At 37.8% G+C, this 13,648-nt stretch overlaps 1 protein-coding gene across 1 annotated transcript; it reads right to left on the reverse strand.

The window, feature by feature from the left end:
• Nucleotides 1-2,458: 2,458 nt before the first annotated feature.
• On the reverse strand, nt 2,459-10,675 carry LOC126610644 (ABC transporter B family member 15-like). The gene is made up of 7 exons (XM_050278750.1): nt 10,300-10,675; nt 9,971-10,025; nt 9,685-9,863; nt 9,055-9,512; nt 8,019-8,559; nt 4,541-5,464; nt 2,459-4,056 (listed from the first exon to the last, which is right to left on the reverse strand). The coding sequence occupies exons 1-7, from the start codon at nt 10,543-10,545 to the stop codon at nt 2,677-2,679; spliced, it is 3,783 nt and encodes a 1,260-aa protein (XP_050134707.1). The 5' UTR covers nt 10,546-10,675; the 3' UTR covers nt 2,459-2,676.
• Between the last annotated feature and the right edge of the window lie 2,973 nt (nt 10,676-13,648).

The raw sequence follows: 13,648 nt of genomic DNA on the forward strand, positions 1-13,648 counted from the left end.
TGATGCACAGATAACAGGTTCTGAGATAATCCAGGAACACAAAGAACTGAATTTAATTGCAATGGTTTTAAAGGAGTATGAAGAGTGGAGGAACCAATATGAGATATTGATAAACCTGCACCACTCGCAGTCTGAATGGTTTCATCAGCAGGGTATGGAGAGGCCAGGGACATATTACTCAAGTCAGCTGTCATATGGGAAGATGCTCCAGAATCAGTAAGCCAAAATTGTTGAGGATGAGCACTTGGCTGATGATGTTGTGATGAAGAAACATGCAAAGCAGTTGGAGCTTGAGTAGAAGGGTTAGAGTTTCTGAAATGGCAATATTTAGCACTATGATTCTTCTTCCCACAGATTTGACAACCCTCAGAAATGGTACTATCAGAATTCCGGAATCGGCAAGTTGGAGCAAAATGGCCAAACTTGCCACAAATTTGACAAGAGTTACTAGAAACACCCTGTTGCTTTGGTGGAGAAGAACCAAGAATGCCAGGAGCCGAATTATAATTGCCATAAATGGACTTGGAATTTCCAAATCGAGACTGAGAATTGTACTGAAATTTCCCTTTGTATTTGTTCTTGCTTTGGTTTGGCCTGATCCCAGAAGGACCGGATGAATAAAATGTAGACGGAGAAGAACCACCATAAGAAGTATCAGTGGAATGACCCTCAAGTTTAGAGACACTGCCATTATTTCGAGCAACCATAACAGACAAGAAAGGTGTAATGGGAATGTTTTCAACCATTGCTTCCTCAGCAAGTAACTGAGATCGGAGATCTTTCATGGAGATGACATTTTCACGGCCTCGAATAATAGATCTCAGAGTATTATATTCAGATGAGAGACCATTCAAGGTCAAAATCACAATATCGTCATCATCGAACTGAACTCCAGCAGCAAACAGATAATCACGAGCTTCTTTAATGCGTTGCAAATATATCGAAATCGAATCCGTACCTTTCTTGATGTTCTGTAATTCATATTTCATCTGAAAGATCATTGTTCTAGTGACAATCGAAAATTGTTCTTTGAGACGCTGCCACAGATCATGAGCGCTGGAACTACCAATTGCACAAGAAACTGCTGAAGGAGATAAAGTAGCTGTGAGTAATTGCATTAATGCCCGATCGTGCATTTTCCAAACCTTGAAGTCATCACTTTCAGTCGAAGATGAAACATCACTCGAAGGGACATAGGAACCTTCAAAAATAGGGACATTGAATTGAGCAGGACATGGATGAGACCCATCGACAAAACCCATAAGACCATGGCCTTCAAGTAGCAACTCGATTTGGAAATTCCAAGTTAGATAATTGGAATCATCGAGTTTGACAGTCACAGAAGAAGAAATTGTGGATATGAGAGACGTGATGGGAGATTGAAGAATCTGCAGTTGAGCAGAAGTCACCATTGCAACCAAAGAAGGAAGAAATCTAAATGAAGAATTTCTTAGAGGAATTATAACAAACACTTGGTGTGCAAAGAAAAGGTTGCACCCAGTCGAAGACACAGAGAAAAATCAAGGCCCGGAGAAAAAGAAGACATACCGTTGATGCAGAATATAGAGCGGAAGCAGAAGAACAAGATCGAGAAACCTTCAAGCCGAAGCTTTTCAGGCGAATGATACCATGTAAACAGAGAGGAAGAAAGAGATAGAGAGAAAGAAAATGTATGTATTATTTTCCTTTCAATTCAACAACATTAACACTGATTACATTGTGTATATATCTAGCAACATTGCTTAGATACTAAGCTAACATAGGACTCTTAAGATGTTGACACTTGTCACAACCTTACACCATAGACTCTTAACCAACTTAACTACCTCACATACATCCTAACCATCTCACACACATGCACATATTATAGTTATCATGTTTAACCACTTGTGTCTTGTGAGACTCTTCATGTTTTGCTTTTAGTGGAAAAAGTTAAACAATCGGGTCGTTTTTTTCTTTTTCAATTGTATTGGTAATGTGGAGGTTCTTTTTTTTTTTCTTTTTTTTTTCTGGTCAATAGTAATGTGGAGGTAGTAATCAAGCAATTCCATATCAAGTTCATAAAACTTGGGTATGTTTTTACGGAAAATTTAATTACTAGACAACAATGTACATCAGAGTTTGGAACAAGGGAAAATGGGTAATGTTAGAGAAACCATATATTTAAATTAAATTTTGTAAATCATATGATATGGTGATTGATGATTGAATTATTATTTAAGTGTTGATTAACATATTTATTTTGTGTTAATGATGCATCACATAATTTACAAATTTGGTCAAAAAATTAGTCTCTTTAGCATTATCCAATACTTGTGCAATGCCTTAACATCCTATCTAGTTTTCCAGTCCATACTTCTTGCCCAAAGCCTACACATACTACACCATTATTACAAAAGAAAATTAATGAAAATAGCTTGAAAACTTTGAATTTTAACGATAAGGACAAAATAAAATGTAAAGTGAATAGTAATAGGATTGACTTTTTAGTGTAAATATAATTTTTCGTTAAAGTGAAAAGTATTAGTTCCCATTATTACAAAGAGACTTGAAGCTTTTACAACTTTAGACTTCATGCTTGGGACTATTTTAGACCTTCATCATCAGCCACCATTTAGACGGGGCCAAAACGAAACAACAAAAAGAACGGAGGGGATAATTGTAATTTCATTACAATTAAGTGCCCTCTTGACGTGGGGTTCTTTGGAGGCTGACCAATGAGAAGTAAGCACCTGTAGGACCCTTGGCCAAAAGCGACGAGTGGGTCCCCTTCTCCACCACCCACCCTTTATCGAGCACGGCAATCATATCGCAATTCTGTATCGTACTCAACCTGTGGGCCACCACCACACTAGTCCTCCCCACCATCACGCGCTCTAGCGCGTCCTGCACAACCTTCTCCGATCGACTGTCGAGCGCGCTGGTCGCCTCGTCCAACAACAAAACGACAGGGTTTCGAAGTATCGCCCTGGCTATGGCAATCCGCTGTTTTTGTCCTCCGGATAACTGCACTCCTCTATCCCCGCACGACGTGTCGTATCCATCTTTTAATCCGGCGATGAAATCGTGCGCGTTGGCTGCCCTTGCAGCTTCCACCACCTCCAACTCGTCGACCTTATCTGACACGCCGTACACAATGTTTTCTCGTATCGTCCCGGCAAACAACGTTGGCTCTTGGCTGACCAACGCTATGTGTTTTCTCAACGACTTGAGGTGGTACGACTTCACATCTCGACCGTCGATTTTTACTTCCCCTTTAATGGGATCATAAAACCGTTCGATCAGTCCAATGATCGTTGATTTACCCGAACCACTTTGGCCCACGAGTGCCGTTGATTTTCCCGCATCGATTTTGATTGAGAAGCCTTTGAAGATCATAACATCGGGCCTAGCGGGGTACGCAAAATGTATGTCGTGTAGCTCAATGTGACCCGTTATTGCTTCGGGCTCGAGACCTTCCGGGTCTTCAGGCTCAATTTTTGTGTATCGGTCTAACACCGCGAAAACAGACCCGACGGCATCTGCGCCCTTGGCGAGGTCCGTGGTCATGCTACCGGCATCGGCAATGACCCGGCCTGTGCTCACCAAGATCATGAAGGTCTGGAATAGTTGTTTGGCTTTGACGTAGCCCTTGGCAACAAGCTTGCCTCCGTACCAAAAGTCGAAGGCCCAAGTGACGGTTGTGAGGCTTTGGGAACAAGCGAGTCCAATGCCGGCGTACCACGACTGTCGGATACTCTCCCGACGAGGGCCTTCTTGGGCCTTTTCGAGCATTTTCAATAGTCGGTCTTGGGATGAGAAGGCCGTGACTGTCCGGAGGTTGGACACTGCTTCCGCGGCGAGCTTGCTGCTTTCTTCCTGGGATTTTATGGCCTTCCTGGACATGCTTTTGAGCAGGACTCGCCTTGTGTAGAAGCATACAATGATGAGGGGTTGTACGGCTATCATGACAATTGCAAGCCTCCATGTAATGATCAATCCCATTGTGCAAGCTACTGTTACTGCTGAGATGGTTTGTACAACAAGAGCCATTCGATCACCCACCAAAGATCTCACCTGCAACAAAATAATCAACTACTGTTCATATTAAATCTTCAAAATAATTCATACTTTTCACTGTTATAGCTAAGAACAGTCCAACTAGCTCTCCAGTGTTATTTTTCTCTTCGAACTTCAAATTAAATTCGAAGTTCGAATCACATTGTTATAATAGATTTAGTTAATTCGGAATCTTCTGCGTAATTATAAAAATGTAATTTTTTATTGTAATTATTTTATGATTCCTTCTACATATGCGTTTTGCCACTCTTATATATATTGTAAACATTGTATTAGATTAATTAATTAGTTGTATTTCTACACACATTTATTTTAGGGAGTTTTAACAAACATAGAATATGCGACTCCATACATGATTCTAATGAGTATTACTATGGACACACTCTTAAACTAGTGAATGTGATTAGTTTATGTGCTTAAACTATATTATCGATCGTACTAAATTATCAGTGAACAAATTTGATATTTTGATTAGACGTACCACATTGGCATCTTTGGCGAGTCTAGAGCAAATGGCACCGCTAGAATTCTCATCCTGATCAAACCACCCCACTTCAAAAGTGAGTACCTTTGAAAGCATCCTCTCTCTAACCCTCTTAGTCAAGTACTCTCCCATGTAAGCAAAGTTGTAATGCTGGCTGACATTGATCACCAACGAGAAGATTGCCAACCCTAGAAAGCAAAGCGAGTAAGTCCTTGTTTTCGCCTTAATCTTGTCGTGATCCGTCAAGAAATAAACCGACACCATGGAACCCATGGCAAATGCGTACAGCGGTTGTACTGCCCCAAAAAGAGTCGCACTCGTGCACCCCATAACTGCTTGTTTCCACTCCGGAAGGTTCAAGGCCAAAAGTCTCCTAAAAGAAGGCACGGGCAGTTTCTTATGTTCATACCCTACAACACTCTCTTGATCAGGAGCTCTACCCTGAGCAAATGAGTTCGCCGAACTCGAACGACTCAACATGGAGAGCCTACGGCTGCTTGTGCTGTGCCTACGGCTGCTTGTGCTGTGAATGTCTTTTGAAATGGAAGACGAAGCACCGTAATGCCCTAACTCTTCCGGTTCTTTTTCTTTTTCTGTTTGTTGGAGGCGGACAAGGGACGTGTAGTGGCCATTTTCGCGTTGGGAGAGCTCGTCGTGGGAGCCGGTTTCCATGACCTGACCGTTTTGAACTACGGCAATCACGTCTGCGTTTCGGATGGTGGAGAGGCGGTGCGCGATGATGATTGTGGTGCGGCCGACGGCTGCTTTGTCTAGGGCTTCTTGGACTACTCGTTCGGATTCGGAGTCCAGTGCGCTGGTGGCTTCGTCTAGGAGGAGGATACGAGGCTTCTTGATGATGGCTCGTGCAATGGCGATCCTTTGTTTCTGTCCTCCCGACATTTGAACACCCCGCTCGCCAACCTGTTTAATCACAACGTTAATTTGTTTTAGGACTTGCAAAACTAGGGCTGGAAAAAAATCCCAAAAATCCCAAACCAAACCGAAAAATTCCCGAAACCAAACCGAAAAAATCCCAAACCGAAATTCCCGAAAATTTCGGTATCCAATACCGAACCGATCCTGAAATTTCGGTACGGGAATCGGTCTCAAGTTTTTGGGATTTCGGTATTCCCAAACCAAACCGAAAAAAATATATATATTATTTAATTTTTAAATATATATTTAGATCGATAGAGTCCATAGAAAATGAAGGCTTCAATAGTTGCACATATTTCTGTATGAATGATTTAAATCGACAGAGTCTTGCCATTGTAGCATCTACATTTGAATCCAGATTGGCAAAGTCTTGCAATTGTAGCATCTACATTTAAATTGACATAACTTGCAATTGGCACATATTGCAACGGGCTTCTTAGCAGATTGCAACCCAAAAGTGTTAAAAGGTTCAATTTTAGCCCAAAAACATAATATTTTAGTCCAAAAGCCCAAAATCATTTCGGGATTCCCGATTTGTCCCGAAATCCCGAAACTATTTCGGGATTCCCGAAAATTGGGATTCCCGAAAATTTGGTTTGGGATCGGTATTGAAATTGGGATTCCCGAAATTTTTGGTTTGGGAATCGGGACAAGGGTTTCGGTATGGGATCCCATACCGAACCACCCCTATGCAAAACCTAGTAAAAAAAAAGTGTCTGCATGTTTCATAAAAAAGGTCGTACCCAGTGCACAAGGCTCCCGCTTTACGCAGGGTCTGGGAGAGGTGAATGTCGGCTAGCCTTACCCCCATTTATGGAGAGGCTGCTCCCAAGTCTCGAACCCGAGACCTACCGCTCATGGGCGAAGGCACTTGCCATCGCACCAAGTACTAAATACTAAATAGACTTACTCATAAAAGATTGTCCTAAAATAGCAATTAATATATGACTTTTTAGCTAAAATGGTTTCTTAAATTGACGTAACTCTTCATTTTGATCTCTGAAATTTCAAATCAATAGAGTTGGTCCCTGAGTTTGTCCATCGTCACTCATTTTGGTAATTTTGTGAAAAATTTCAGTTAAATAAAATAAAATGACAAACATACGTTCAATTTTGTCATATCATTTTGGCTAATTGTTTATTAAATCAAGGGTATTTTTGTCATTTTGGTCATTGTTTAACAGAAATTTTGGATAAAAAGCCTTAATATAATTATAAGAGAAACAAAAATCAGGTTCGCCACTGCAGCAATATAAATATGAATAACGTATTGACATGCAATGAAGTTATCGAGTTGAGTAATGCTAAACTTACTACATTTGTACTATCTCTTTAATAAGGGTAAGGTCAACCAACATATGTGGTTCTCATCTCTATTAAAAAATTGGTGTAAATATGATATGAAAAATATGATAAGAATAACATATTTGTATCGAGTTTAAATGTCATCACCATGGCATACGATAAGTCTTTTTATTTACGGGGCTAGTCTTAGTCTAGTGATTATTTGAAGGAACTTCTAACTTGAAACTTTTCCATACATGAACAAAAGGAAGGTATCTTAAAAGGAAGGTATCTTATAAGGCAGTGTCGACCGATCACAAACATCATTGTCAAAGAAGCAATACATGTTGTTCGAGTATATGATGCAAACTGATGTCTGCAAATAGTGATGCGCATGCAATACTACTTCTATATTGGGTTAGCAACTTTGGACGATTGAAGGAAGACCTTCATAGCCTAGTGGGGGACAAAATCATCAATGTTTAGGAGCAATAAGATGCATTCCTATGTTGATCCACCACACACTTGACGACAAACATACCAAAGGACAGGAATCCAGATACTCTTTGTGAAGATCTCGAGAATCTGTGAATCATGTTCGTTCATTATTTATCATGTGGTCAGAAATTATTTTAATTTTATTTTATTTAAAATTGAATACAAATAGTACCTGACAAAAAACTCACCGCATAATGTATGATAAATTGACACGATTTACGGATTCCCGAGATCTTCACAAAGAGAATCTAGAGAGGATTTTGTTGAAAAAGACAGAACCTTTGACATCGTGAATTATGTGATTAACAAATGGAAAGCAATAATTTGTCATTTGCTTAAAAGATGGAATGTTTAAATGTCACACATGATTTAAGAAAATTTCAGTGTGCTGATAACACAGTTTAGTACACAAAGCTTCATAATATTAGTAGTTGGATACTTTAAAAAAAAATCAAACACTAGTATTACAATATTTAATGTACCAATCTATGTTCTGGACACTAAAAAAACATTTTTATTCCAAAAAAATTATTTGAGTTCTTCCATACAAGAGTCATTCATTTTTGTTAATTAACAAATTAAATTTTGAGATACGTGCTAAAACTTTTCTTTTTGGTAATTAAAATTAGATATTTTGGTATATTAGTCAAACTATGATTAACAGTTAAAAGTAATAATCTCTTATTTGAAAAAGTCAACAAGTGGCTTGTCACTAATAAAACTAATTAACGTGTTATTATACTAGTGAAGTAATTACCTGAGTATCGTATCCTTGAGGCAACTGGGAGATGAAATTATGAGCATTAGCAGCTTTCCCAGCCTCAGTAATCTCTTCAATCCCAGCATCTTCTTTCCCAAAAAGTATGTTCTCCTTAATGCTGGTTGCAAATAGAGCAGGCTCTTGGCTCACCAAACCCATCTGCGATCGCAGCCACTTGAGCTGAAGCTTATTTATCGCCACCCCATCAAGAAGAATCTCGCCTCCGAGCGGATCATAAAACCGCTGCAACAGGGCTATCACCGTGGACTTCCCCGAGCCGCTTCCGCCCACCAACGCCACCGTTTTGCCCGCCGGAACTGTCAGGTTGAAGTCTTTGAAGATAATGCTTTCCGGCCTCGACGGGTATGCGAATTCCACGTGCTTGAATTCAACTTCACCGGAAACATCCTCCAAGATTTCGCCTTCCATGTTGTCGGAATCGATCTTGGGAACTCTTCTTATCACTTCCATTATGCGCTCGGCTGCCGAACATGCCTCTGAAAAGTACTTCAAGTTTGATAGTCCAGAACCTAATGCCCTATTCACCAAAACAATAAAACCATGCATTAAGATTAAGATCGATATTATTGGGAAGATTATGAATTTGTGTTTAAGAACAAAACGGAAGAAAATCAAAGCATGCATCAGTATTTTTAAGATCAATTTTTTGGGAAGGTTCTAAATTTGTCCTAACAAGTATCAGATTACTAATTTACAGACTACAGTATATGGTACATTGTCGAACTTTTGTCGTAACAAATTAAAAAAAGAGCAATATGTACGAGTAGACATTTTGCAAATTATTTATTAAAAATAGAATGAGAGACACTAAACATATAATATGTCTTATGCTACTCACAGTTTGTGCCTTTTTAAATAATACACATTCAGTGTCATTCATGTTCTATTTTCGACTAAAAATCTAAACCGGTTCAATCAATGCATATTTTCCATCATAAAGAAAAAAAATCAACAATATACCGGGTATTTTATCCACATTAAAAACATGCAAAAAGGGGTTTAGCATTCTTACAATCCGCCAACGGCGATGGCAGCACCAACAGCAAAAACAGTGCCTCCCTGAGCGCCATGGTACATGACCATTCTGCTTCCATAAAAAGACATGAAAGACCAAATGGCGAAGACAACGCCGTTGCTTCCGATGGCCAGTCCTTTAGCCAAGCCCTGGCTCAATCCCAACCTGACGGAGCCCTGAAGAGCCGCAGAGAATTCCGATATGGTTTTGTTTTCTCCGACGAAAGCATAAACTGTGCGGATTGAAGAAATTGCCTGCTCTGCTATGTTGCCAGCCTTGTTGTACTCTTCCCTAATCTGCCTAGCTAATCCCATCAAAGTCCTTCCGTAAATTAAACCGGGAATTACTAGCAGCACCACAAATGGAAACCCTACGATTGCTAGCCTCCACATCATTATAAAAGCCGCCACGTAGCTTCCGGAGAACATGGAGAAATTCATCAAGAAGTTCGGTAGCTGGTGGAATTTGAAACATGCAACTTCATTAATTGATGAAAATAAACTGGTAACGATTATTAGCACTACAAAATAATCGTTATCCTCTCAAGCGTCTATTAGAATGACGATTTTGAAAGGTGCTGATAACAACTCTCAATAAATTACACAGATTGAAAACTTGTGGGATTACCTTTTCACTTAGGACATCTTGAATCACTAAGCTATCATTAGAGACACTTGTGATCACTTCTGAGGTGCTTGTGACATGTAAATCAAAGTAGCCCACATCTTGCCTTAGAACTGCTTTCAAATATCGTACTCTCATCCTAGCTGCCTGCCTCTCGCCAGTTCTTGTCCAGCAATATCCCTCTACAAAATTACAAATTCAAAGAAATAAAAAAATATATATTACTAAATTATAATTCCATTTGATCTTTGATAACAAGCAAAAGTAAACAACATTTGGTGAAACTCACCTAGGAAACAGCATACAAATGACCCACAAGCCAAGTACAACAGCGCCACTGCATTCTGCCAACCATAAAAAACAAAACTCAATTAGAAAATTTTGTGTTTGCCTTTCTGCGACTATTTTTGCACTCCATTTTTCTTTTTCTTTTAGTCATTAAATTGAATAAATCAAAAGAGAATCAACATGCAATATTAAAGTAAAATACGAAAGGTGAAAACAAATGATTCCGCAAACAAAGCGCACAGAGAGAAGGTGAAAACAAATGATTCCGCAACAAAGCGCACAGAGAGAGAGGGAGAGAGAGAGAGAGAGAGAGAGAGTTTAGTTAATTACCTTATTTATGTTATGCAGAAAAGCATCCTGAGCTGAAGTTGGTGAACCGCCAATATTGTTCATCAATTTGCTAGTGATCAACAAAACCAACGGTGTGGAAAAGCCATCACCAAGGGATCCAAATAGCCCTAAGATCATCAGCAATCTATCAACCCCATCAGCATGCATGAAAATGGACCGCATGGACCCAACTTTCATGATACTGTTGTTGTTGCTGTTGTCATTACTGGGGCTTTTCTGTCCCATTTTCCCTCCCTTTCTCAGCAACCAAATAATAGTTAAGATTGGCAGAACACCTCCCGACGTGCGGTTTAACTTATATATGCTTCAAGAAAGTACAAACCCTTTTGCCTTGACCGTAGTACTGAGAAGAAAGATATATACAGGTGTATATATAGAAGAAATTTCAGTGCAACATGTATACAGGATAGCACATTATATGTTATTATACAAATGATGAAATATATGTATTAAAAAATTAATAACTTAAAAAATAAAATTTGTTACTACTTATGTAAAAATACTTAATGTACATTTCTTTTTTCGATCACATTAAAAAATTTCAGTGCGAAAAAAGAGGGGACTTCAGAGTCCAGAGGGATTGCATATGGACAGGATTATAGTAAATAAACTAAAGTTTGGATGAGTAAAATGAACACGTGCTGATGAGTGAAGATTACGGCTGTGCTTACGGGCCTTTCTCTGCGGATAGCGTCATTAGTGACGATCGATGGGTCGGTGGACCCACCCAGTAACCATTTGTTAGTGTTTTTAATAATTTTTTTAACTGAAACGTATGATTTTTTTTTTCTTTTTTTTTTGTTACTTAAAGGAAAATGAGAATTTGAAACTATTATAATTAATGATGATAATTTCGAACTCAAACGCAGGAGTGAAAACTCATAATCCTATCCAACCATATACGTTTACGATATTTATTACAACAAAAGAAATTGTACAAGAGGGTTAAATCACAAATGATAGAAGAAAACAAATCTTTGTCGGCGCTTTTAATCCGAAGTCAAGAAGAAAAAAAGACCATCATGACAAAAATTATAAAAATTTATAAATTAAACATTAGAAAATTCTCAATCACAACATCCGCTAACATATCTGATGATTCTTCAAACCAAACAGTTTCTTGCTCGCAGCAATCCCCGCCCCCACCCCAACCCTCCTTTTGCAAATCTGCAGAACATTGCAGGAATATATGGTCTCTGCTGGTGCTTAATTTTTTGACTTGGAAGCTCGATCGTGGAAATTAGAAACTGCCATGTTACCTTCAAGTTGGGACAAAGAATTAACTAATTATATTTGAAGCTTTTTGTTTTGAGAAGCGTTTTTTTTTTTCCTACCTCATTTCTACTTTCTTTTTCAATACTCCTTTCTATCTGTTTATTTAATTCCACATATCAATCTTTTTTTCTTCATTAAAACGAACCTTAGCTTGATATTTTTATATTGAAAATTGGGCTAAAAGCACAAGCCCAAACAAAACTAATCAATAAAAAGTTTAAAATGGGACATCTCAAGTCGATCTTCATGAACAAAACTAACGAACAAGAAGGAGGATTATCAAAGTAAAAAATGCGTATATCTAAATCACGATTATAGTTCACTAAATTATCTGTCACAAAATTCTTTTCTTTGTAGTCATGCCGAAGATCGCATTGCCAAGATTTTGAAAGCACTCTCAACAGGCCAAAACAAGAAAGAATAATTGCCAGCAACTTGCATCACCAAATAAATTGTGAAGAACATTTTGAAGAAAATATTGCTTTTATACAAAATTATGCCACCTAGTTGAGTCATAATTACATATGGAACTCATTATATATACACAAACTCGCATCTATATCCATAAGTCGCTTGAAAAATAAATGGTTAATCCACATATATGTCGAGACAACTATCACCAAACCAAATGCTGATTAGTTAAATAGAAAGAAAAAAAAAAGGGTTTAACCCCATCTAACCCTATTTGACGGTCGATGGGTTGTTGTTGGGGTTGGGTCAGTGTGTCGGTGGCTGTTGAGCTTATTTTTTCTTTGTATTTTTAATTTTACTTAATTGTTGACAAAGTTAGATGGGTAAAATTTGGCGACAGGAGAGGTCACATAATGTTTTGAATGTAAAAGATTTGGACTCGAACAATAATTTGGAATAAAATATTTCTATTATTATTTCCCACAAATGGAGTTGTAAACGACTATTAAAACCTGTATTCAAACAAATAATCAGCAGTAAAACATTCACTGAAATTTCAACAAATATTTCATATGACTGTCCAAAAGATTCGTAAATAATTATCAGTGATATATATATTTTTTTTTTGGTCAAACAAAGATTCGTACAAGGCTTGCACATCAGGTGCATAAAACTCTTATTAGAATTTAGAATTGCATCTCTGTCGTCACATCCCTGTCATTACGATTATATATGTAATTAAGTGCAAACGACGGTCAACAGTGTACATAATCACGTTGTACAGAGCACTGTGAGACAGTTAAGCTGAGAAAATTAAAATAAGACGGGCACTTAACTTTCAAACTAGCTTGCTTATATATCTACTAATTGAAAAGTTGTAGTTGATTAAGAGCTTCTCATAAGCATTAAAAAATCATTATATAAGATTACTGTCGATCTGATGCTAGCTCATCGCAGTCATAAATTGACATCCCACTTCTCATTCCACAAATAAAAGAAATAAAAAAGAATAAATAAATAAACAAAAACAAATATCTTAGTCCAAAAGGATCAAAATCATATAGGGTTCGGATTGCAAGGGACAAAAATGAGATTGCCTTTTGCGACAAAAACACAGTCTCAACTCTCAATGGTGTGAAAAAGAGGGTATCTCTCGACAAAAATTAATAAATTTTTCAGTGTGTCGAAAATAAGGTCTGGTACACTAAATGTAATAATACAAGTAGTTAGAAATTTGAAAAAAAAAAAAACCAATTATATTATAACACTTTATATACCTTACCATACGTATTTCTGCTACACTAAAAATTTTCTCGACAAAAACATGCAAGAAAGTGAACACGTGGCTCATAACATACACATGGCTTGCATCCAATAATCTTATTTTTTTTAGTTCGATATTGAGTGATATTTTATGGCAAATTAAGGCGTGCATGCATTTGCTTTGCTTGCCGTTGTGTCTATTAATTTCAATCGGTTTGAACACATATTTATAAAGACTTGGCATTAAATTTGGCTTTTATTGTCCCTGCAGGTTTCTTGATATGTTTCCCAATTTTCAAAAACGAATTTATAAAAGAGTTGCATGAATTAGAAAATAACGTTCAAAACAGTTGCTAAAATGCTGTGGAATTGTGCATTA

Source organism: Malus sylvestris, chromosome 17 (genome assembly GCF_916048215.2).
Source record: "Malus sylvestris chromosome 17, drMalSylv7.2, whole genome shotgun sequence".
Lineage (NCBI taxonomy): Eukaryota > Viridiplantae > Streptophyta > Magnoliopsida > Rosales > Rosaceae > Malus > Malus sylvestris.

Excerpts from the sequence above, each read along its gene's own strand:
- LOC126610644 (XM_050278750.1), bottom strand. The coding sequence starts at position 10,545 with ATGGGACAGAAAAGCCCCAGTAATGACAACAGCAACAACAACAGTATC. Across the intron at positions 9,864-9,970 it reads ATTTGTATGCTGTTTCCTAG|AGGGATATTGCTGGACAAGA; the intron begins GTGAGTTTCACC and ends GTAATTTTGTAG. Across the intron at positions 5,465-8,018 it reads CTCAAGGATACGATACTCAG|GTTGGCGAGCGGGGTGTTCA; the intron begins GTAATTACTTCA and ends GTGATTAAACAG.